This window comes from Myxine glutinosa, chromosome 12, assembly GCF_964187855.1.
Source record: "Myxine glutinosa chromosome 12, kmMyxGlut1.1, whole genome shotgun sequence".
Taxonomy (NCBI): domain Eukaryota; kingdom Metazoa; phylum Chordata; class Myxini; order Myxiniformes; family Myxinidae; genus Myxine; species Myxine glutinosa.
Window position 1 is genome coordinate 65,293,630 of NC_136272.1, and position 25,964 is coordinate 65,319,593.

Sequence of the window (25,964 nt, forward strand, 5' to 3'; positions counted from 1 at the left end):
TGGTTGTTGTGGACTAGCAACACGTGTGAGCGTGCTATAGCATGTTAGCGCTGGCGCGCTGTAGTTACTACATGCTCTGATTTCGACACAGACTTTCTCGATAAATTTGATCCACTTTTCCTATCCACTCCATTATTTTACTTGTGTTCATCATGCTCATGGTTTTCGGTTGTGATTCGATCCGAACGGCAAGCAAAGTCGTTAAGCCGTGGTATGCTCGGTCTGTTCATGATGGAAAACGGACTCTGAGTGCAAATATAGTGCAGTATACAAATATTTGCAAATATAGTGCAGTATGCAAATATATGCAAATATAGTGCAGTATACAAATATATGCAAATATAGTGCAGTATACAAATATTTGCAAATATAGTGCAGTATGCAAATATATGCAAATATAGTGCAGTATACAAATATATGCAAATATAGTGCAGTATATAAATATATGCAAATATAGTGCAGTATGCAAATATATGTAAATATAGTGCAGTATGCAAATATATGCAAATATAGTGCAGTATACAAATATATGCAAATATAGTGCAGTATGCAAATATATGTAAATATAGTGCAGTATGCAAATATATGCAAATATAGTGCAGTATACAAATATATGCAAATATCGTGCAGTATACATATATGCAAATATAGTGCAGTATGCAAATATATGCAAATATAGTGCAGTATACAAATATATATGCAAATATAGTGCAGTATACAAATATATGCAAATATCATGCAGTATACAAATATATGCAAATATAGTGCAGTATGCAAATATATGCAAATATAGTGCAGTATACAAATATATGCAAATATTGTGCAGTATACAAATATATGCAAATATAGTGCAGTATGCAAATATATGCAAATATAGTGCAGTATACAAATATATGCAAATATAGTGCAGTATGCCAATATAGTGCAGTATACAAATATATGCAAATATAGTGCAGTATGCAAATATATGCAAATATAGTGCAGTATACAAATATATGCAAATATCATGCAGTATACAAATATATGCAAATATAGTGCAGTATGCAAATATATGCAAATATCATGCAGTATACAAATATATGCAAATATAGTGCAGTATACAAATATATGCAAATATAGTGCAGTATACAAATATATGCAAATATCATGCAGTATACAAATATATGCAAATATAGTGCAGTATACAAATATATGCAAATATAGTGCAGTATACAAATACTGTATATGCAAATATCATGCAGTATACAAATATATGCAAATATAGTGCAGTATACAAATATATGCAAATATCGTGCAGTATACAAATATATGCAAATATAGTGCAGTATACAAATATATGCAAATATAGTGCAGTATGCCAATATAGTGCAGTATACAAATATATGCAAATATAGTGCAGTATGCAAATATATGCAAATATCGTGCAGTATACAAATATATGCAAATATAGTGCAGTATACAAATATATGCAAATATAGTGCAGTATACAAATATATGCAAATATCATGCAGTATACAAATATATGCAAATATAGTGCAGTATACAAATATATGCAAATATAGTGCAGTATACAAATACTGTATATGCAAATATCATGCAGTATACAAATATATGCAAATATAGTGCAGTATACAAATATATGCAAATATCGTGCAGTATACAAATATATGCAAATATAGTGCAGTATACAAATATATGCAAATATAGTGCAGTATGCAAATATATGAAATGGTCTCTTTTGCTCGTCTTTTATTAATATGTTACTCAATACATGTTGTATTTTGTCAACACAGATCGTCAAGACCCAAACATTCTACATGTATTTCAAATCTAAAGAAACAAAAAAGCAGGCGACCATCTTGGGAAAAATGAGCCTGGCGGCCATTTTGAAAAAGGCAGGACGCTAAACATGTTTTGTTTTTTTTGGCCTAATCCCTCCTTTGTCTAATAGTCCAGTCAATCTACGCCATTTTGGGGTCGAACCCACCACAAATTGCAATAGTAATGAAACATGCATTTTTCAATGTCAAATTTAGTGGAGAATGACATACTAAAAGTCAAGGAGAATCGGAGCATTGGAACATTTCCAATTTTTGCAATCTTTAAGAGAAGGTTTTAAGCGAAAATCTGCATAAAATTTTCAGACCAAAAACTGTTTCCGTGCTAAATCCTTATGAGATCCTGCAATTTTATGTCCCTGAGGCCTGCAATGTAATGGCTTTATGTGAACAAGTTCATATCGTACTATATATACAAAAAAAATCGTTAAATAATATTGAAAATAATATTGAAAAACAAAAATATATATTGAAAAAAAAAAAAGTGTTTTATTTAATAATTGAATGAACTGCGATTCAAGCACCAACCTAAGAGCTTATTCTTCCTCTGGATCACTTTCTGGTTCTGACAAGGTCACATTAGAACAGTGAAGTCCTTTGCATTCACTGCATGCGTAAGAGCATTCCAGGCTGTACTTGCGACAGCTGCATCGTAGGGTGCTGCAGTCTGTTTTGCAGCCACAGTGGATGGCATCTAGAAGGTAATCTGGAGCAGGCTTCATCTCGGTCATCACGGGAACCATTCTCTCGTCACGGATAGCCCATCCCCAACCATTGGCATCCATGGCAACTCCTTGCCACTGCTGAACCTGAACATACACCCGTAGGCAATGTTGCTTTGCAGATGCTGATGTAGGGGGCAGGGTACGAGGCTCAACTCTGACAGTGCTTGTTGAAACCTTCTGGTGGAAGCGTTGAAGCCTCAGCATGTCCAGTGTTTCCCCGGGCTGGGCATTATACAAGCAAACCAGGGCATTCTCTCCAGCTGTCATGACATCCTCTTTTGACGCTCCAGGAGTGTTGAAGTTTGCCAAAAGCTCGGAGAAATACGCACTGGAGTTCAGCTTCTTCAAGGCTGTTGATTTGCCAATCGAGTAAATTCTTGACGTGGTATCACAACCCAGGAGTCCATGTGCAACAAGAAGCTTGTCACAAACATTGCGTCCAAGTGTCTTTTGCACTTGCTCGATATTCCAACATCTTGCTTGCCTCCTTGACGTCAGCTTAGGCTCAGGTCGGAAGAACAGGTTGTGAGATGTGGGCCCTGCACGACTGCAAAGGAGAACAAGAAGATCGGTGTCGTCGCCAACTATCACGGTGTCCTTGGTGTTTGCACATGCAATGGCTGTCTCCACTATGAGAACATCTGCATCTGCCCTGGCATGATGAACAGCGTTGTGCCGCCGTTGAAGGTCATCACTCAGTAGATTGATGAAACGTTGTTTATTTGTTTGGTTGGCAAGGAAGTCATCTTTCTTCATAGTACATACCATGTCCGTTGTGAAGTTGACAAGGGGACTGCTGTGAGATCGAACGCGCCTGCTGTGCGCTACATCTTTGGTGGAGGGTGCGCTCACATATCCATCGAACACTACGACAGCGTTACCATACCTGTCTCCAACATATCGCACGTAGTGACTGGCGATTCCTCCATATGTCTCGCCAGAATTCCAAGGAATTCTGTGTAGCAATGCCCCACCATCCAGAACATATTGCACATTCTGTGGCAGCACTGTGTTGCGAACGTCAAGGGGGAGTTGTTTCCAAATGGCTTCGGCTAGCGCTGGCTTGTCGGCCTCAAGCAGGATATCAGTGGTCTTAAACAGTGCTGGTGGGAAACTGCTTAGTTCGTACTTGAAGACATCTTTGAGGTCATCACAGCGTGATCCTGCCGTACTCAGACGTTGGAACAACAGTTGTGGATCTATCAGAACGGATTGTCTGCCAGTTTTCAATGATGAACGTGTGTCAAGAGTCACAACCTGATCTTTCTTCTTGAACGTGTGATCAAGAACCTTTTTGTCAAGCATTCCATCTAAGATCTTCCTGCCGACTGACGCTGCTTGGTCAGCATTGACCGAATCTCCAGCTGTGATGCCAGTGTCAATGCTTTGCAGAGTTGGATCGTTTCCAAAGGGATCCTTTGATGACAGGTAGCGAATAAGTTTGTGCGTGTCATCTGTGTCCCGTCCTTGTCGAGCTGCGCTTTGTTCTTTGTGCTGGTCACTGGTCCCATACTGCACTGATGTGTACTCTTGCAAAGCCATGTTGACCTCTGCACATATGGGGGTGGACAGCAGCCACGTGATCCTTTGCGGCTCGCTCATTCCACGACCCATTGTTAGTCCCCCTGTGGTTTTCACACTTCTCATGAGCACTTGCTCGATCACAAGATCTGTGGACAAGCCGGCCCAGTACCGATCTGAACGCCGCACTACGTGAAATCCATTCTGGAACTGATGGTGGACCTCCGGATGCTGAATAGACAGTTGTGCCAGTCGCTGCAGGTAGATGTACACAGATGTTGTGTACAGATTGTGGCCTGCAGCTGCTAGGTAGGGCAACATGTCGTGCAAAGCGTGCACGTGCAGACGCCAGTCACCAGTGCGTTCCGACCTCAGGAATGTCCTCAGAATGTCTATCATGTCCATGTATTGCAGCCATAGCTGTGCTGTACGCAGATCCTTCTTCGATTGTCGAGCAACATTCATGATGTCACGAACAGAGTCCAGAACCGGGGCTGAAAGGATATCTTCAGTGCAACCCTCACCCTTCAACAATGAATCATACAGGTTTCGTAGCTCACACAGGTCAACTGGGCCAGCTCCCACACTTTGTGACCCTGACTCGGTATCACGCGGATCCATGGCTGCCTGTCCTGCCTCGGTATCATGCGGATCCATGGCTGCCTGTGCCTCATCTATGCTTTGCATTATCGCGTCTTCACTTGGTTCGTCATCTCCTGTAGTGCCCTGAGGGCCATCATCCTGAGCCTGCGAACAAGCAGGCACTAGCGTACCAAGTACCCTTTCTGCGAGGAGAGTGTTCAGTGCTGCATCAACCAAGAGATGACCACGGATAGCTCGGTCATATGCCTTGCCAGAGAGCATGTGCGTTACAGTGTTCTCAGCATACACCAGTTCCAGAACAGAGCGCAGTCCAGATCCTGACATGATATTTCCAATACTCCCCAAGAAGCTCATCAACGTGTGGAAGCCTCCCAAGCGCAGTACAACCTTACACAAGTCACTGCCCTCCGGTTGCAAGCTTTCGATGATGGTAAGCGCCTTCCACCAAAGTGGTTGGTCAAATGTGATGATGACCTTTGCGTTGTACTGTTTGGCGTGCTCACATAGAAATGTCAATGTTGAATAGATGCAAGTTGGATCACTGCTGTTCATGTCGATCATGGGAAGCAGAAAGATTGCAGACTGACCTGGATGTATACTAGTGTGCACGGCTTGCATCATGCCAGACCATGCTGGTCGTGGTGAGCGCAATGTGAGGGACAGCTTCCAGAGGAGGTCAAGGTTGGTAGATCTGTCCTTTTCCATCTCATCTTGCAGAACCTCATACCTCAGAGTATCTAGACCATCGCAAGGTGATGTCAGATGCCGGATGTTTATCCGACCCACAGCTTCAACATCCTTCAGTGTCACAGATAAACGTGGCACTCTTGTTGATGTCCGGCGGGGGCCAGGAGTGACAGACGCAATCATTCCCATCCCGTGGAATGTGTTGAGGCCATCTATTGTACGGATGTTGTGATCGACATTGTCCGCCATATATTGGATGACCTGCTCTGGCCGGTAGTTTGGTATGTCTGTCCCTAGTGTAACTGCTGCACTCCGTTCATACCTTTGTATCTCATGATAAGAACTGCAATATCCGTGAGCATGGAGCGTGTCGATCAAAAAATTCAATTTTATTGGGATAAAGCTACCTTAAATGTCAATTATCTCAATATATTGTCGCGTGACTACCCTTGGTGAACACCGTAGGGTAACACGGATGACCGATTGCGAGACTTTACACTCCCGAGGCGAAAACTCAATGGCGGATTCAAGCTCAACACAAAGTTAAACGCGCGGGAGGCCAGACGCAACGAGCTCCACAGCCTTATCTATTAAAATGAAACACCCAGGAAACTGCGTTCAAATATGTACAGAAAATAATATAAGGATTTATTATTGAAAAGTAATAACAAGGAAAAAAACACGCGCCGGTAATACTAATAACTAAATCGGGACGTCCCCACACGACTGATATCAAACACAAAACGAGGGAGATTAATTACGAAAATAACACGTCACGTCGTTCAAAATGTACGCGGATTCGGGCTTATCTGGTCTTTCGTCGTCTTTGTGGCTGCCGTCCAACACCGCTCCTTTCGGCCCGATCGCACACCTCGCTCCAAGTTCCACGGCCCTCTGCGTCCGCCTCCAAGCGCCACCAGGCCTCGTCGGTCCAACGGCCCACACACACCACGAGCTCCTTTGCTCCAACGGTCCACCGCAGGGCTGCACGAAGCAACCAAAACCAAGTGCCAACTGCCAACTGCAACGAGCTGTGGTCACGAATGTTCAACGAACCGTGTCCTGTGCCAACTCCGACGAACTGTGCAACGAACCGTGTCCTGTGCCAACTGCCACGAACTCTGGTACGGAACTGTAACAACGAACTCTGCGACTCAACTCTCTCAACTCTGGACTCCACTCGAACTTCCGACTTGATCGCTCATCGACGTGTGTGTCCGTCTCTGTTGAAATGGCGTCCGACCGTCGCCTATATTGGTGGCCGTTTACGTCACATTGGCGCACTCCTCAGCCAATCAAAGCCTCCCAACTCGCCCAGGTCACGCCCTCTGCGGCATGCGACTCCTGACATCTCCCGTCCGTGACCCCGCGGTCCTGGCATAACACGTGCCGGCCAGGTTTGTAGGCCTTTTGAGGTGTACACGGTGGCGGCCAATTATGGCGGTGTTTTTGACCTGGTTTCCTGCCAATTTAATACGAAGTCCTTGTCAGGGAAAGGGGATTATTTAATGTTGCGCTAAGGACCTAACTAATGTTTATGTGGTTTGCAGTGCCATAATGGACAAAGGTTTGACTACTAGGTGAGACTCACAGGGGCGTTACCTTTAATCCCTCACTATTTAACACTCGAACCTCCAGGTAGGTCCACAACCATACATCTTACCCCGACAAACGCCTAGACATCAATAACTTATTACATGTAGAGTCCCTGTCACGACAGCCGAATACCTACCTATTCAGATCTACCTAGCTCTAGATGTTGCATTACCAAATTCATAACACAGCCCCCCCCCCCTGGAACCGTAGCTCCTGCAAGGTTCACCGCAGGCGCTACCATTCCAGCCTTAACACTTACTGTCACACACTTAATTAACCTATGAAATAAATCAGGAAGGGCTGTGGGAAGTGAGTCGGACTACCTACCTACACTTCCTTAACATGCTGAACCCCTTAACCATCATGCAAGTATGTACATCTTCTTCGTTGTTCCTGTGGAGGGAGGAAACAACAACACACAACACTAACTTAACCACAAAACTTAACCATCTTCCCGAACTCAAAACTCTAACCTTTGTACATACCCCGGTCTACAGACCGCGTCCCCCGGTGGATGCCACAAGACACAACCTTACCTGCGGGGCCATCCCCAATGCATCCCACTAAATTTCCACGGGCCCTGTCCAGATGTTACAGGTGAGTGACACGGCTCGGTGGATTTCGCCCACATTCATCCTACACAGACCCCTTAACCACTCATTCTCATTCCATAGGTCATCAAGGCATTTCAAAAATCAACAAAGCACTTATTTCAATACACCCCCTGCAGGACCATGGCATTGATGTCATTCACGTGTGTGTGCATTCCTCAACTAGGCAGCGGGGAGGTACCGCACAAAAGATGGTGGGGGCGCATCAGGCTGTGGTGCCCGCAGTCCCAAAAACAAGTCAACCGACTTACAAATTCCTTGCCCCCCCCCCCCCCTTTACCTCTTGGCCCCGTGACAGCCCAACAGCCCCTTTCTGCCGTTACCTCGCCGGTGAGGGTCTCCACACACACCAGGCTCCTTTGCCTCCTGCTTTCACGCAGCAACACGGGTCACCGGGGGACTTCCTCACCCCGCGGCGCCCAACCAGACCCTCCACCGACGAGCTCCAATTTCCAGTTACCACCGGCTGCCAGGGGTAATTGCCGCAGAGGGGGGCCCGCAGGCATCGCTCCTCAGAGCTTGCTCTGTACCTGCGGACACACACACCTTCCCCACCCACAAGACCCCAAAACACACTTCCTCCCCCACTGCCATTCAATTCTCCACACAACTCAGCACAATTCAGTACAATTCCAGAGATGGTGTAAAAGGTGTTACAAGGCTTGCCATGGCCTGCTACATGTGAAATTCCCCCAGTTCACATTTAAACCATCACATCTTCCCATGAGCACATTTCCAAAAAGCACAATTATCGCCCCTCATTATCTCCAATAATCATCACTCACTCTCCAGGTTCCACTCTCACGACCACATCAAAACACCTAACCACAACACAAAAACATACGCCACCCACAAGACACTGTGGCTCCCATTCCATCCCCTCACCGGCCATGTCATCACTCTCACCCGCCCAACTCCAAATTACATGTCCCCAATTTCCCAAAGCAAGTCCTGAAGCCTGGGACAGTACTCCTCAAAACACTCACCTCAAGTGCAGGTAGTTGCAGGTTGGTCAGGTCCAAGAGTGCAATCCACCCATACAATTCCCCAAATTTCACATTGGGCCTACCAAATCCTTCCAAATTTCTCTTTTGTCCCCACTACACTGGCAGGTATGTGGATCCGCATCCAACGGTGATCATCACTACACAACTACCTATGGCCACGACAGCTCTGCACCTCTACCGTGCAAGGGTCACCGGGACAAGGTGAGCAGTCAAAACGCCAACATGGCCCATGAGCGTCCATAAGGGTGCGACCCACCATCCATCCTTCGGCCCCCCCTGCGAGGAACACAGCTGCAGCAGCCCCAGCTGGCCAATGTGGTGAGCACTTGCTGCCAAAACACACACTACCGCACACACAACCTCGGCCCTGGGGGGCACGGTCGCAGTGCGTGGCATCCCTACAGCCACGTCCCCTGCACCTCCCCATCATCCCCCAGTCCGACTACAGAACTGCAGCCCCCCAGTGCTCACCCACACTTGACCACACCAAGGTCCAGTCAACAGCCATGCTCCACCAGGAGACTCACCCAGAAGACATGGTCCACACACCTCGGACACGCACAGCACCACGTTGACCCTCAGGCTACACAACTACATCCCCATCATCCCGCGTCCCAAATATCAGCACCGTTGCCCCCGCAACCAGATGAAAGCTGTGTCTTGCTACCCTATTAATTTCATCACAGCCTCCAACACTTTGGTCTACACACCTGGATCAATAATGGCGTCACTGTACAGTGTCCACCATGGCATTTCTAAATCCACCCTTAAATTTCCATCTAACCCACAGATTACCCATGCTAAACATTTATCACATTTCACTAACCTCACCAAAGAAGGATGCTTTGCCATACACATGCCAGCCGAGCATGGCCCATATGCTCGGCTCGTTACACATCTCCCGATTCACATCCCCATGGCTCTCTTCCCAACCCGAGAGTCCATAAATCATAACGGAGCATCTGTGGAAGGTCACTCACACCATCACGTTCCACAGATGCCCCAATGGTTGTCCGGCAGGCTATCTCCATCCCTGTCCATTCGGTTTGACCCGCGTCCATCGACCAACACGGCATGGCAGGTCATCACATGCCAGTTGTCCCAAAGTCTCAGGGAGAGGGTGTCAGGTCGCATGCCCGGGTGATCACTACATCAGGCCCAAGCTGGCCATCTGCGGTGCCACCACCAAAGCGCGACCCACAACACCTCCCCCCAGTGGTCCTCAATATTTGCCATCCCAGGCTTGAGAAACCACCTCTGACCTCCCTGGAGGTCTTAACCCCCACCAGGGTCCGGTGACCCTGCCGGCCCGAGCCACCAGCTCGGACGGCGCCCCGACGCCACACTCCACCAGACCCCCCGTGGGACCCAGGTCGTACCTCGACACCCAAGGCTGGACCCCACGTCCAAATCTCGCCATCACAGCCCCCCAGCTGGCCGGCATACCCAAATTTTGAAAGGGGCAACTTTTGCCCGAGGCCATCACCCATGACCTCTCCATGTCCAAATCCCGCAGCCCGGGGACCAATCCCCACCATGGCTGCTCCAAATCAAGTTCCCATTGTAATTTTATTTTAAATTTTATTTTACAAATTTTCATTCCCACTGCCAAACCGCAGCTGCAGGGAACAACCTCTACCACCGGTTGTTCTGCCCCTCCCTGCAGTTGATCCAAATTCCCTACAGGGACCAAATCTCCAGAAGCTCTATCTCCCGATCCTCCAAGATCCAAATCCAGCCCGGAGCCAACACACTCCCCCAACTGGTTGTCCAATTTTGGAGCCTCTGTTTCCAAATAGCAGTGTACAGTGAGCGTCCCCTCGGTCATTCCAACCACCTCCTCGGACCAACTCACCTCTTCCCCCAGGCTCCTTTGGGCCTGAACAAGCTCTACCTCCATGGGACTGTCACAGGTCTCCAGCCGCTGGATCAAATCATCCTCATCATTACAAATCATTCCTGGCCCCGCCAGGCTTTGATCAATATCCCCAATAAATACCCGGTCCGGCTCTATCGCATGGACCCCCAAAAACTCTACCCCCTCTTGCTCCGCACCACCGCCCTGGTGCTGCACAATTCCAAATTCATCCCCCGGTTGGGGTGTTGTGACATCCACACGGTCCCGATAAACAACCAGGCCAGAATGTGGGAAACATTCCCCATTACAACTCTCACATTCCAAATTTCCTTCCCCGCTCACCTGTGGACTCTCCACGTTTACCTGCAGGCATTCCCCCTCTACCTGTACACATTCCCCATCCACCTGTGGACATTCCCCATCCACCTGTGGACATTCCCCATCCACCTGTGGACCTGCGGTCTCCCCATTTACTTCAATTGCCATTCCCTGTGCAATTCCCAATTTTGCCATTCCCGGCTCCTGAGCCCCGTGCACATCTGCATGGGCCGTACTCTCTCCTGTTCCCAATCTAGCTTCCCCCCGTTCCGATTCAATTTTTGCCACCTTTGGCTTCTCCTGTGCCCCCAATTTTTCACTCCGAGCCCTCGCTTCGTCCCTCCTTGCCCCCAATTTTTCACTCCGAGCCCTCGCTTCGTCCCTCCTTGCCCCCAATTTTTCACTCCGAGCCCTCGCTTCGTCCCTCATTATCCCCATTTGGCCCTCTAATCGCTCACCCTGAGCATCCATCCGGTTCCCCAATCGCTCACTCTGAGCCCTCATGTCTCCCCGAATTTCTGCAAGGTTTCGCTCACCCTCGGCCCTCTGAGCATTTAATAAATTTACTATGGTCTGGAGATCTATCGGGGCCGTCCCACCGGCGGGGAAAGTTCCAACGCTATCCTCCTTATCCCCCATTTCCGGCTCACTCCCGACGCTGACGGAGGCCTCGATGCGCACCTCCATTTCGTCGACCTCCGACATCTGCCTTTCGGAAGGTTGTTTCCCGCGCGCGTATTTATTTTAATACCAAAAACACAATTTAAATTTGACGAAGACGCGATATCGCGCTCCGTATGCCCAATTGATTATTAAATTTCTCCGCCTCGCCTATACAAATTTTGCGTTCGAACGTCGGACGCAATGTACGCCCGACCGTGTCGATGTCTCGCCGCGGACAAAAAAAATTTGTCCGACGGGTTCAAATCCCACTCCTGACACCACTTGTCGCGTGACTACCCTTGGTGAACACCGTAGGGTAACACGGATGACCGATTGCGAGACTTTACACTCCCGAGGCGAAAACTCAATGGCGGATTCAAGCTCAACACAAAGTTAAACGCGCGGGAGGCCAGACGCAACGAGCTCCACAGCCTTATCTATTAAAATGAAACACCCAGGAAACTGCGTTCAAATATGTACAGAAAATAATATAAGGATTTATTATTGAAAAGTAATAACAAGGAAAAAAACACGCGCCGGTAATACTAATAACTAAATCGGGACGTCCCCACACGACTGATATCAAACACAAAACGAGGGAGATTAATTACGAAAAGAACACGTCACGTCGTTCAAAATGTACGCGGATTCGGGCTTATCTGGTCTTTCGTCGTCTTTGTGGCTGCCGTCCAACACCGCTCCTTTCGGCCCGATCGCACACCTCGCTCCAAGTTCCACGGCCCTCTGCGTCCGCCTCCAAGCGCCACCAGGCCTCGTCGGTCCAACGGCCCACACACACCACGAGCTCCTTTGCTCCAACGGTCCACCGCAGGGCTGCACGAAGCAACCAAAACCAAGTGCCAACTGCCAACTGCAACGAGCTGTGGTCACGAATGTTCAACGAACCGTGTCCTGTGCCAACTCCGACGAACTGTGCAACGAACCGTGTCCTGTGCCAACTGCCACGAACTCTGGTACGGAACTGTAACAACGAACTCTGCGACTCAACTCTCTCAACTCTGGACTCCACTCGAACTTCCGACTTGATCGCTCATCGACGTGTGTGTCCGTCTCTGTTGAAATGGCGTCCGACCGTCGCCTATATTGGTGGCCGTTTACGTCACATTGGCGCACTCCTCAGCCAATCAAAGCCTCCCAACTCGCCCAGGTCACGCCCTCTGCGGCATGCGACTCCTGACATCTCCCGTCCGTGACCCCGCGGTCCTAGCATAACACGTGCCGGCCAGGTTTGTAGGCCTTTTGAGGTGTACACGGTGGCGGCCAATTATGGCGGTGTTTTTGACCTGGTTTCCTGCCAATTTAATACGAAGTCCTTGTCAGGGAAAGGGGATTATTTAATGTTGCGCTAAGGACCTAACTAATGTTTATGTGGTTTGCAGTGCCATAATGGACAAAGGTTTGACTACTAGGTGAGACTCACAGGGGCGTTACCTTTAATCCCTCACTATTTAACACTCGAACCTCCAGGTAGGTCCACAACCATACATCTTACCCCGACAAACGCCTAGACATCAATAACTTATTACATGTAGAGTCCCTGTCACGACAGCCGAATACCTACCTATTCAGATCTACCTAGCTCTAGATGTTGCATTACCAAATTCATAACAATATATACCTTTACATGTCAAATGTATTGTAAAACCAGGGCATAAGGCCTGTCTTACACTCTTAAACACTTACATTTCTGACATATTTTGAGAATGTGAACGAAATAACAAATTAAGTGCATTATTTTGTGCCATTTTTATTAGCTTATTTTCGTGCATAACTGTCAAAAAGTGGTTGCTCGAAATGAATGTGTTCCAATGCCTCGTTATTCCTTGACTTTTACTATGTTATTACATGGGTCAAAAGAAGCAAAAATGCCAAGTTTCATTACTATTGCAATTTGTGGTGGGTATATTCGTAAAATGACCGGCCTATAAAGGGTCGCATGATAGTCGACCGTTAGAACAATAATGAAAAGATTAATCAATCGAGTTGGTCTTCTACAAAAGTGAATAGTTATTCCCAATTGTTACCTATGAATACATATTAAACGATTGAGTGAACTACGTCACTGGAATTTGTTTATAAGGTCCGAATATCTGAGTTTCCTCAAACATTTCGAACAGACCATTTTCATTGAGTTTAATTTAGCAGAGCATTCCAAATGTCTTACGATTATACAGATAGATAGGCGAGGGCAAGATACGAGCTGAAATTACCTGTTGTTGGCTTGGATGAAATTACCTGTTGTTGGCTTGGATGAAATTAGCTGTTGTTGGCTTGGATGAAATTAGCTGTTGTTGGCTTGGATGAAATTAGCTGTTGTTGGCTTGGATGAAATTACCTGTTGTTGGCTTGGATGAAATTAGCTGTTGTTGGCTTGGATGAAATTACCTGTTGTTGGCTTGGATGAAATTAGCTGTTGTTGGCTTGGATGAAATTAGCTGTTGTTGGCTTGGATGAAATTAGCTGTTGTTGGCTTGGATGAAATTAGCTGTTGTTGGCTTGGATGAAATTACCTGTTGTTGGCTTGGATGAAATTAGCTGTTGTTGGCTTGGATGAAATTACTTGTTGTTGGCTTGGATGAAATTACCTGTTGTTGGCTTGGATGAAATTACCTGTTGTTGGCTTGGATGAAATTACCTGTTGTTGGCTTGGATGAAATTACCTGTTGTTGGCTTGGATGAAATTAGCTGTTGTTGGCTTGGATGAAATTAGCTGTTGTTGGCTTGGATGAAATTAGCTGTTGTTGGCTTGGATGAAATTACCTGTTGTTGGCTTGGATGAAATTACCTGTTGTTGGCTTGGATGAAATTAGCTGTTGTTGGCTTGGATGAAATTAGCTGTTGTTGGCTTGGATGAAATTACCTGTTGTTGGCTTGGATGAAATTAGCTGTTGTTGGCTTGGATGAAATTAGCTGTTGTTGGCTTGGATGAAATTACCTGTTGTTGGCTTGGATGAAATTACCTGTTGTTGGCTTGGATGAAATTACCTGTTGTTGGCTTGGATGAAATTACCTGTTGTTGGCTTGGATGAAATTACCTGTTGTTGGCTTGGATGAAATTAGCTGTTGTTGGCTTGGATGAAATTAGCTGTTGTTGGCTTGGATGAAATTAGCTGTTGTTGGCTTGGATGAAATTACCTGTTGTTGGCTTGGATGAAATTACCTGTTGTTGGCTTGGATGAAATTACCTGTTGTTGGCTTGGATGAAATTACCTGTTGTTGGCTTGGATGAAATTACCTGTTGTTGGCTTGGATGACTGCCCTTATCGGCTTCCAGCAGATGCATGGCCTGACGACCCCACACAGTGGCCAGATTTCGATTTTGGGAATCTGTATATGTATTTGACCAGCACACCAGGTGTGTATTTATTATTTCTCCTGTTTAATATATTATTTTATTTATTATTATTTTATACTATTTGCTTGTTTATTCAACCTGAAATTTTGTTTTGTGTTTTTTAGCTTTTTAATTTAATTTTACTGATTAAATACACTGACCATGCATTGCATGTCGTAAAAAAAAAAAAAAAATCAGTGGACTATTTGTGTTATGCTATGTGTGTTAATGTGTTATGCTATGTGTGTTAATGCGTTATGCTATGTGTGTTAATGCGTTATGCTATGTGTGTTAATGTGTTATGCTATGTGTGTTGATGTGTTATGCTATGTGTGTTAATGTGTTATGCTATGTGTGTTAATGCGTTATGCTATGTGTGTTAATGTGTTATGCTATGTGTGTTAATGCGTTATGCTATGTGTGTTAATGCGTTATGCTATGTGTGTTAATGCGTTATGCTATGTGTGTTGATGTGTTATGCTATGTGTGTTAATGCGTTATGCTATGTGTGTTAATGCGTTATGCTATGTGTGTTAATGTGTTATGCTATGTGTGTTAATGTGTTATGCTATGTGTGTTAATGTGTTATGCTATGTGTGTTAATGTGTTATGCTATGCACTAATTACCAGAAACAAAGTGATCTGAGCAGACCACCCTTGGGTGGGCTCCAGTGAGAGCCGTCTTCATTCTCCCTGTGGTGTGGATAGCTGTCAGCCATTTGTCTCTCCTTTCAGGGCTTTTTCCCCGTTTAGGAAGTTCAAAATAAGATCTTTTCTCTCCCGGTTTCCAGTTGTGGTTAGTACAACCAAAAACTACACAGCTTTTGGGCATTTTGAAGCAAAAAAATAGCGTTAAAATGGTGTTGAACAGTGCAGTGCAGCATAGCATTAACCTGTCAGACGGGTTTTGTTTTCAACGGCAGCCAGGTTGCTGTGGTCCACAGTGCCCGGATGTAGCCCCACTTCCGGTAGTCTCGCCCTCAGCTATTGAAAGAAGAAAAAGCGGTACGATATAAAATAAACAATCCACGGTGTGAGAGAGGCGAGAAGGCTCTGGGATGGCGGAGGGATGGATCTGGGAGGAGGCGGAGGTTATTGGATAGGGGCAGAGGGTCTGGGGGAGGACAGAGGCTCTGGGAGGAGGCGGAGGGTATTGAATAGGGGTGAAGGTTCTGAGAGAGGGGCGGAGGTTCTAGGAGTAATGGAGGCTCTGCGAGACGGGCGGGGGATCTGGAAGAGTAGCGGAGGCTCTAGGAGAGGGGCGGATGATATTGGATCGGGCCAGAGGGTCTGGAAGGAGGTAGAGGATCTTGGAGGGGTGTAGGATCTGGGAGTGTGTGGATGATCCTGGAGAAGCAGAGGATTTGGGAGAGAAGCGGAGGCTCTGCGAAAGGGGCGGGGGATGTGCGACTAGGCGGAGTATCTGTGAGAGGAGCGGAGGATCTGGGAGAGGGGTGGAGGATCTGGGAGAGGGGTGGAGGATCTGGGAGAGGGGCGGAGGATCTAGGAGAGGGGCGGATTATATTGGGTCAGGGCAGAGGGTCTGGGAGGAGGTACAGGATCTTGGAGGGGTGTAGGATCTGGGAGAGGGGCGGAGGATATTGGGTAGGGGCGGAGGGTCTGGGAGGAGGTAGAGGATCTTGGAGAGGGCGGAGGATCTGGCAGAGGGGCGGAGGATATTGGGTAGAGGCGGAGGATCTGGGAGTAGGTGGAGGATTTGGGAGAGGGGCGGAGGATTTGGGAGAGGAGCAGAGGTTCTGGGAGAGGAACGGAGGGTCTAGGAGGAGCGGAGGATCTCGGAGAGGGGCGGAGGATCTGGGAGAGGGGCGGAGGATCTGGGAGAGGGGCGGAGGATCTGGGAGAGGGGCGGAGGATCGGGGAGAGGGGCGGAGGATTTGAGAGAGGGGCGGAGGATCTGGGAGGGGTGGAGGATCTGGGAGGGGTGGAGGATCTTGGAGGAGCGGGGGATCTTGGAGGATCGGGGGATCTGCGAGAGAGGGCAATCTGCGAGAGAGGACAATCTGCGAGAGAGGGCAATCTGCGAGAGAGGGCAATCTGCGAGAGAGGGCAATCTGCGAGAGAGGACAATCTGCGAGAGAGGGCAGAGACTGTGGGATGAGGTGTTCCTCCTCCCCGGGTAGGGAAATATTTTAATTTGAACCATAAATTTGTACATTGTAAAACACTCTTTTATGCAAATTTAAAGCAGAATAATCAGGTTTTATCCATGAATTTACACCCAAAGTGCGACAGAAACCAATTCATTAACAACATGAAAATCTAACAACAACTTCAATGGAATTACCTATTGTTTATAAAAGAGGTATTGTACACCGCTCCTTTCCTATGCCATCTCCAGGCACTGCAAATCGTCATTGCCGGGCACCGAAGGGGGCTCAGCAGTGACGCACGCTGAAAGGGAGTACTCAGTTTTCACTTTGGTTGTTTTCTTGTTTTCTTCTTTGTTTGTCCGGGCGATATCTCAGCCATCCTTTGAGCTAGGAAGCTGAAATTTCAGAACAATAGTGAGCAAGTCGTTTGTCAAAAAGGGAATTTTTTGTTTTTTGATTAATCAATTAATTGAGGAGTTATTTAATTATTAGCGATTAATTAAGTACTTATTTATTTCCTTTCTCTTCTGGGCATTATCTCAGGCACCTTTTGGGTTAGGAAGCTGATATTTGGACAAGCCAATGACAAATCGATTTGGCTGTAAAATATATTTTTGGTTTATTGATTAATCAATTAATCGATTAATTATTTAATTATTCGATTAATGACGATTTTTTTTTTTTTTTTTTAGTTAGATTCCGATGAAATGGTGGTGGTTTACATGTTCTATTAGCGAATTGATTAATTTTTTATTTATTTATGATTATTATTTATTTATTTTCATTCTTAATCATTTATTTATTTTCTTTCTCATTTGGGCAATATGTCAGGCACCTTTTGAGCTGGGAAGCTAATATTTGGACATGACAGTGACCAGGTGATGTGGCCATAAAGGATATTTTTGATTTATTGATGAATCATTTCATCGATTAATTATTTAATTTTTTATTAATGACTTATTTAATTAAATTCCTAAAAGATAGGTCTTCGGATGAAGCTCTAGTGGTTTAGTTATGCTATTAGCCAATAATTGATTCAGAAAATATTTTGTGATAATCTTTATTGATTTTAATCATACAATTAATCAATCAATTAGTGTGCACCTCTCCCTCCCAAAGCAGCCTCTATGAGCTGCACTGCGGTATTGCCGGGCGCCGGAGGCCGGAGGCGCCCCGGCAATGCCGCGCTGTACGATATTTAATTATTTGGCAAGGGGGCGGTGTACTTTGAATGTATCTGTACTTGTTGGATATTTAATTATTTGTCAAGGGGGTGGTGTACTTTGAATGTATCTGTACTTGTTGGATATTTAATTATTTGGCAAGGGGGCGGTGTACTTTGAATGTATCTGTACTTGTTGGATATTTAATTATTTGGCAAGGGGGCGGTGTACTTTGAATGTACGTGTACTTGTTGGATATTTAATTATTTGGCATGGGGGCGGTGTGCTTTGAATGTACGTGTACTTGTTGGATATTTAATTATTTGGCAAGGGGGCGGTGTGCTTTGAATGTACGTGTACTTGTTGGATATTTAATTATTTGGCAAGGGGGCGGTGTACTTTGAATGTACGTGTACTTGTTGGATATTTAATTATTTGGCAAGGGGGCGGTGTACTTTGAATGTATGTGTACGTGTTGGATATTTAATTATTTGGCAAGGGGGCGGTGTACTTTGAATGTATCTGTACTTGTTGGATATTTAATTATTTGGCAAGGGGGCGGTGTACTTTGAATGTATGTGTACTTGTTGGATATTTAATTATTTGGCAAGGGGGCGGTGTACTTTGAATGTATCTGTACTTGTTGGATATTTAATTATTTGTCAAGGGGGCGGTGTACTTTGAATGTACGTGTACTTGTTGGATATTTAATTATTTGGCATGGGGGCGGTGTACTTTGAATGTACGTGTACTTGTTGGATATTTAATTATTTGGCAAGGGGGCGGTGTGCTTTGAATGTATCTGTACTTGTTGGATATTTAATTATTTGGCAAGGGGGCGGTGTACTTTGAATGTATGTGTACTTGTTGGATATTTAATTATTTGGCATGGGGGCGGTGTACTTTGAATGTATGTGTACGTGTTGGATATTTAATTATTTGGCAAGGGGGCGGTGTACTTTGAATGTATGTGTACTTGTTGGATATTTAATTATTTGGCATGGGGGCGGTGTACTTTGAATGTATCTGTACTTGTTGGATATTTAATTATTTGGCAAGGGGGTGGTGTACTTTGAATGTATCTGTACTTGTTGGATATTTAATTATTTGTCAAGGGGGCGGTGTACTTTGAATGTATCTGTACTTGTTGGATATTTAATTATTTGTCAAGGGGGCGGTGTACTTTGAATGTATCTGTACTTGTTGGATATTTAATTATTTGTCAAGGGGGCGGTGTACTTTGAATGTATGTGTACTTGTTGGATATTTAATTATTTGTCAAGGGGGCGGTGTACTTTGAATGTATGTGTACTTGTTGGATATTTAATTATTTGTCAAGGGGGCGGTGTACTTTGAATGTATCTGTACTTGTTGGATATTTAATTATTTGGCAAGGGGGCGGTGTACTTTGAATGTATCTGTACTTGTTGGATATTTAATTATTTGTCAAGGGGGCGGTGTACTTTGAATGTATGTGTACTTGTTGGATATTTAATTATTTGGCATGGGGGCGGTGTACTTTGAATGTATCTGTACTTGTTGGATATTTAATTATTTGGCAAGGGGGCGGTGTACTTTGAATGTATCTGTACTTGTTGGATATTTAATTATTTGGCAAGGGGGCGGTGTACTTTGAATGTATCTGTACTTGTTGGATATTTAATTATTTGGCAAGGGGGCGGTGTACTTTGAATGTATCTGTACTTGTTGGATATTTAATTATTTGGCAAGGGGGCGGTGTACTTTGAATGTATCTGTACTTGTTGGATATTTAATTATTTGTCAAGGGGGCGGTGTACTTTGAATGTATGTGTACTTGTTGGATATTTAATTATTTGGCATGGGGGCGGTGTACTTTGAATGTATCTGTACTTGTTGGATATTTAATTATTTGGCAAGGGGGCGGTGTACTTTGAATGTATCTGTACTTGTTGGATATTTAATTATTTGGCAAGGGGGCGGTGTACTTTTAATGTATGTGTACGTGTTGGATATTTAATTATTTGGCATGGGGGCGGTGTACTTTGAATGTATCTGTACTTGTTGGATATTTAATTATTTGGCATGGGGGCGGTGTGCTTTGAATGTACGTGTACTTGTTGGATATTTAATTATTTGGCAAGGGGGCGGTGTACTTTGAATGTATCTGTACTTGTTGGATATTTAATTATTTGGCAAGGGGGCGGTGTACTTTTAATGTATGTGTACGTGTTGGATATTTAATTATTTGGCAAGGGGGCGGTGTACTTTGAATGTATCTGTACTTGTTGGATATTTAATTATTTGGCAAGGGGGCGGTGTACTTTTAATGTATGTGTACTTGTTGGATATTTAATTATTTGGCATGGGGGCGGTGTACTTTGAATGTATCTGTACTTGTTGGATATTTAATTATTTGGCAAGGGGGCGGTGTACTTTGAATGTATGTGTACTTGTTGGATATTTAATTATTTGGCAAGGGGGCGGTGTACTTTGAATGTATGTGTACGTGTTGGATATTTAATTATTTGGCAAGGGGGCGGTGTACTTTGAATGTATGTGTACTTGTTGGATATTTAATTATTTGGCAAGGGGGCGGTGTACTTTGAATGTATGTGTACTTGTTTTCTTTATTTTTGGACAAATAAATCGGAAGCTGTTGAAGTATAGAAAAAGCGCTGAAGTTATCAATTATTAAACGTTCATCCGGTATAGTGTGTATATATACATAAACTAGGTCGGCTTGTGAATTCTCCTTTTCATGTACATTTACAGTATTTCCGTTTATACTGTACGCTAGGAATGGAAAGTGAAAGTCAAAAGTACCAGTTAATTTAAATAAGCCTTTAAAAGGTCAATAAACAATTAAAGGAAATAAGAATGTAATAATAATGATAATATCCTCGGTTTGTATTTTGTAATGCCGAAGTTGCTTTGATATCAGCTTCTCCATTTTGACTTCTGTTCAAGTTTCATAACGGTGTCACGTGACCGGGTGAGTGGTGACGTCACAGCCTCGTGCACCTTCTCTCATAGCCGTTATCGACTTTTAAAAGTACCGACAGTTTTCCTTATAAATCGCCCTCACCCTCGTCCCCTCCACCTCACAACCCTCCCACGTGCCTATCTTGGATCTATCCCACATCCCGAAGCCATGGAAAAGTTCAAAGAAATAACAACAATGACGACTCGCTTACAGGTAAAAATTTTTTATTAATCACACCGTTTTTGTGGTGTGTTTATGGTGGTGTGTGGTTTTGTGGTGTGTGGTTTTGTGGTGTGTGGTTTTGTGGTGTGTGGTTTTGTGGTGTGTGGTTTTGTGGTGTGTTTGTGTGTTTATGGTGTTGAGTGGTTTTGTGGTGTATTTGTGTGTTTATGGTGTTGAGTGGTTTTGTGGTGTATTTGTGTGTTTATGGTGTTGTGTGGTTTTGTGGTGTATTTGTGTGTTTATGGTGTTGTGTGGTTTTGTGGTGTGTTTGTGTGTTGTGTGGTTTTGTGGTGTATTTGTGTGTTTATGGTGTTGTGTGGTTTTGTGGTGTGTTTGTGTGTTTATGGTGTTGTGTGGTTTTGTGGTGTGTTTGTGTGTTTATGGTGTGGTGTATTTGTGTGTTTATGGTGTTGTGTGGTTTTGTGGTGTGTTTGTGTGTTTATGGTGGTGTGTGGTTTTGTGGTGTGTTTGTGTGTTTATGGTGTTGTGTGGTTTTGTGGTGTATTTGTGTGTTTATGGTGTTGTGTGGTTTTGTGGTGTGTTTGTGTGTTTATGGTGTTGTGTGGTTTTGTGGTGTGTTTGTGTGTTTATGGTGTGGTGTATTTGTGTGTTTATGGTGTTGTGTGGTTTTGTGGTGTGTTTGTGTGTTTATGGTGGTGTGTGGTTTTGTGGTGTGTTTGTGTGTTTATGGTGTTGTGTGGTTTTGTGGTGTATTTGTGTGTTTATGGTGGTGTGTGGTTTTGTGGTGTATTTGTGTGTTTATGGTGGTGTGTGGTTTTGGGGCGTGTTTGTGTGTTTATGGTGTGGTGTGGTTTGGTTTTGTGGTGTGTTTGTGTTTATGGTGTGGTGTGGTGTGGTTTTGTGGTGTTTGTGTGTTTATGTTGTTGTGTGGTTTTGTGGTGTGTTTATGGTGTTGTGTGGTTTTGTGTGTTTATGGTGTTGTATTGTGTTTATGGTGTGGTGTGTTGGTGTGGTTTTGTGGTGTGTGTTTATGGTGTTGTATGGTGTGTTTATGGTGGTGTGTGGTTTTGTGGTGTGTTTGCGTTTATGGTGTTGTGTGGTTTTGTGGTGTGTTTATGGTGTTGTATTGTATGTGTGGTTTTGTGGTGTGTTTGTGTGTTTTTGATGTTGTGTGGTGTGTTTATCGTGTTGTGTGGTTTTGTGGTGATGTTTGTGTTTATGGTGGTGTGTGGTTTTGTGGTGTGTTTGTGTTTGTGGTGTTTGTGTGTTTATAGTGTTGTATTGTATGTGTGGTTTTGTGGGTTTTTTTTTTTTTTTTAATTTGTATACAGGTTCGAGGCTCGTGAAAGAGCTAACATTTATTACGCAAAAAATCAAACAGACACACAAAGTATATAATAAGGGGAGCGGAAGACAAGATGGGGAGAGAAGGGGAAGCACACAAACACAACATTTGAGAGCAGGTACATCAGATCTGTGGTAGGGAGGGGGCTTGGGAGGAGGAGGCGTGGGGAAGGGGGGGGGGGTGGGAGAAGTATAAAACACAAGGACACTGCAAGGACTTCCAGGAAAGAAGTTGGTATTTCAAAAAAGTGGATCTCGGGTGAATTAGTGGGGGTAGAAAAGATCAAGGTTTTGGATGGGGGAAGATCAGAGATGGTGGTCAACAGCTGTTTTAAAGACCTGGACAGAGGAGTGGGATTGAAGAGAGTGACGGAGTTTGTTCCAGAGGCGGGAGAAAAGAGGAATGAAGGAGTGAAGGTGAGCAGAGAGCCTAGAATTTGGCAGTTTAACCATAAGAGGGTTGCAGGCAGATCTTGTGCGACCTGCAGGAATATTAGGGGGACAGAGCCCAGAGAAAGCTGGGGGAGCAAGGCTGGAGAGGAGTCGGTGGAAGACGGAAAGACCACCAACCTGTCTGCGGTGAGTAAGTGAAAGGCCCTCGGAATTAGCTTCATCGCGGGAGATTCCAATGATTCTGAAAGCTTTGGTTTCAACAGCGTGAAGCCGAGCTACGTGTGAGGCAGGAGCACCGGCGCATAGGGGAGAGCAGTATTCCATTGAGCTGCGGATGAAAGCCTTGTATGTGGTGAGGAGCTCAGGTGTGCCAAGGAAGGACATCACACGACAGAGGATGCCCAGTCGGCGACTGGCTTTGGAAGCCAGCTTGGAAATGTGGTTTTCCCAAGAAAGATCATGGCAGATAGTGAGACCCAAAAGCTTGAGTGACAGAACTTCTTGGAGAGGATTATTCAGAAAGTGATTGGGAGGGTTGGCCAGTCGGGCTTTTCGGAGAGACAAAGTAAGAGTGTGAGATTTGTTAGGATTGAAAGACATGTTCCACTTGTTTGACCAGTCTGTGATTTTGTCCAGGTCTGCAGTGAGTGAGGAGGCTGCAGACTGCCGATCTGAGGGATGAGGAATGGAGTGGCAGAGAGTGGTCATCAGTAAAGAGATAGAGAGGATTTTCAAGAGAGTCGGAGAGATCATTGATGAAGACCAGAAAATGCACAGGGCCCAGAACACTGCCTTGGGGAACTCCAGCCTGAACAGGAAGGGGAGATGAGGGAAAACCATTCAGAGTCCACACGTTGACTACGACTGGAGAGGAAGTCCGCAAGCCATGCATGGAGATTTCCAAGGATACCAAAGGAGGAGAGTTTGGTGAGCAGAGCGGGGTGCCAGACCGTATCGAAGGCACGTGATATGTCAAGGGAGACGTCTCTTGATTTCCTGTTTGGCATTGAGGACCTCCATCCATTGTTGAGACAGCAGAAGCAGCATGTCCAGAGTAGTGACCTGGTCTGAAACCAAATTGATGATCAGAGATCAAGCCATTGGAGAAGAGGAAGGATTTAATATCCGAAGCAATGATGGATTCCATGACTTTGCTGATAATTGGGAGAAGGCTGATTGGTCTGTGGTTGCGAGGATCTGTTTTTGCACCTTTTTTGTGCAAAGCGGTGATGTTGGCAGATTTCCAAGCAGATGGCAGATGACCTTCAGCAAAAGAGAGGGTGAAGAGAACAGAGAGAGGGAGTGAAAGAGCGGCAGAGCAGCATTTTAGGACCCGTGGGCTGATGCCGTCAGGTCCAGGTGCAGAATCAGAGTCGAGGGTTGACAGAAACTTTTCCACCTTGTCAGTAGGAAAGGACACAGAGTCCAGGAGCAGCTGGGTACGACTGGGTACGGTGGGTACAGAGAGGGATGGGTTTGGGACACAAGATTTAGAGGCAAACACAGAGTTGAGGCATTCAGCTTTTTCACGTGTGGAGTCAGCTGTGTAGCCATTTGAGGTAAGGGAGGGGATGGAGGGGGAACAAACACCAGAAACAGATTTGGCCAGACGCCACCAGGATTTGGAAGAGGGAGACAGGTTTGAGAGTTCGGTCTTGAGAGTGGAGAGATATTGTTTCCTGGCTCTCCTGAGGGTGGACACACACTTGTTTCGGGCTTTGTGAAAGGAAATGAGATTTCCTTCCGTTGATTTGCTTTCCAGGAGGCGAAGGAAAGTTGTTTCTGGGCAACTGCCTCACCACAAGATTCCGTGTACCATGGACGGGAGGAAGGGTATGACAACTGAAGACTAGATGGGATAAATCTGTGCATGAGAGAGAGCAATTTACTTTGGAAGAATTCCCAGGATGAGTTGATATCAGAGGTGGTAGAGATGGGAGACCAGTCCAGATGATTGATGGCTTCTTGAAGACCGTGCCAGTTGGCCTGAGTGAAATGCCAGACTTGTCGATGCTGAGGAGGCTCTCTGAAAATGGTCAGAGAGATGTCCACTTTAACAAGCACATGATCAGATGAGCCGATTGGAGCAGAAGAAGAGCAGCAGACATTTGCAGGGAAGTTTGTCATAACCAAGTCCAGAAGAGAAGATACTCCATTGGCTGAGATCCGGGTAGGGAAATTGACAGATTGTGTCAGTACCAGTGAATCGCAGAAGTCCTTTGCTGAGGAGCCATGGCTGGTGAGAGGTACCCACACCCAGCCAACTGGCATGGTGACAATTGAAATCACCACATATGAGGAAGAGAGAGTTGGGATGAGTAGATAGAAGTTGCTCCCTATCAGACAGCGAGATGTAGATGGAGTCATCACTGTTTGGTGTACGGTACAACACACATATGAACAAGAGGTGGGAGCGAAGGGGAAGCCGTAGCCAGAGGTACTCCTGGGGGTGAGATGGAGAGAGGGCAGTGCATGGCGAGTGAAGAAGAGTTTTTGATAAAGATAGCAACCACACCTCCAGGACGAGGCTCCGGTCTATCATACCGGAGGAGGGAGTAACCAGGAAGCGATATTAAGGAATTGGAGACATCATGAAGGAGGAAAGTTTCTGTTAAGCAGATCAAGTCTGGTTTGTCAGAAGCAACCTGTATGGAGAGATCAGTCAAGTTTGAGCGAAGGCCCTGGATGTTTGAGGTCCATACCGTTAATGAAGAGGAAGGGGAAGCATCGGATGCAGAACAGGGGGGGGGGGGTGGGGGGGGGTAGGGTAAGATGTGGAAGAGGAGGAAGAGGTAGGGAGAGCTGTTGAAAGTGTGGCAGAGATTTCAGAATAGCTCGTAGAAAGGGAAGCATGGGGTGGACAAATGGTTTGATGGAGATTGGGTGAGGCACAGTGAGGTGTTTGAGGGGAGGGCAGAGTGAGGCAGAAGGTTGGGGGAGATGAAGGTGAGAGTTGGAAGGGGAAAGAAGGGAGGAGGGGTGAGAGGGGGGAGATGGAGAAAAAATGAGGGTGGGCAGATTTG

General features: G+C 45.4%; 1 protein-coding gene across 3 annotated transcripts in view; it reads left to right on the plus strand.

Annotated features, from left to right (window-relative positions):
• Positions 1 to 20,970: 20,970 nt before the first annotated feature.
• Positions 20,971 to 25,964, plus strand: part of LOC137437483 (galectin-8) — a 41,334-nt gene continuing 36,340 nt past the window's right edge. Inside the window, exon 1 of one of the 3 annotated variants that reach the window (XM_078766901.1) lies at positions 20,971 to 21,234. Coding sequence is in view for 2 of the 3 variants with exons in the window: in XM_078766902.1 (XP_078623028.1) it covers positions 21,190 to 21,234 (45 nt within the window). In the remaining variant the exon portion in view is untranslated. The remainder of the gene's footprint in view (positions 21,235 to 25,964) is intronic. The other 2 variants (XM_078766902.1, XM_078766903.1) reach the window with 2 other exon arrangements.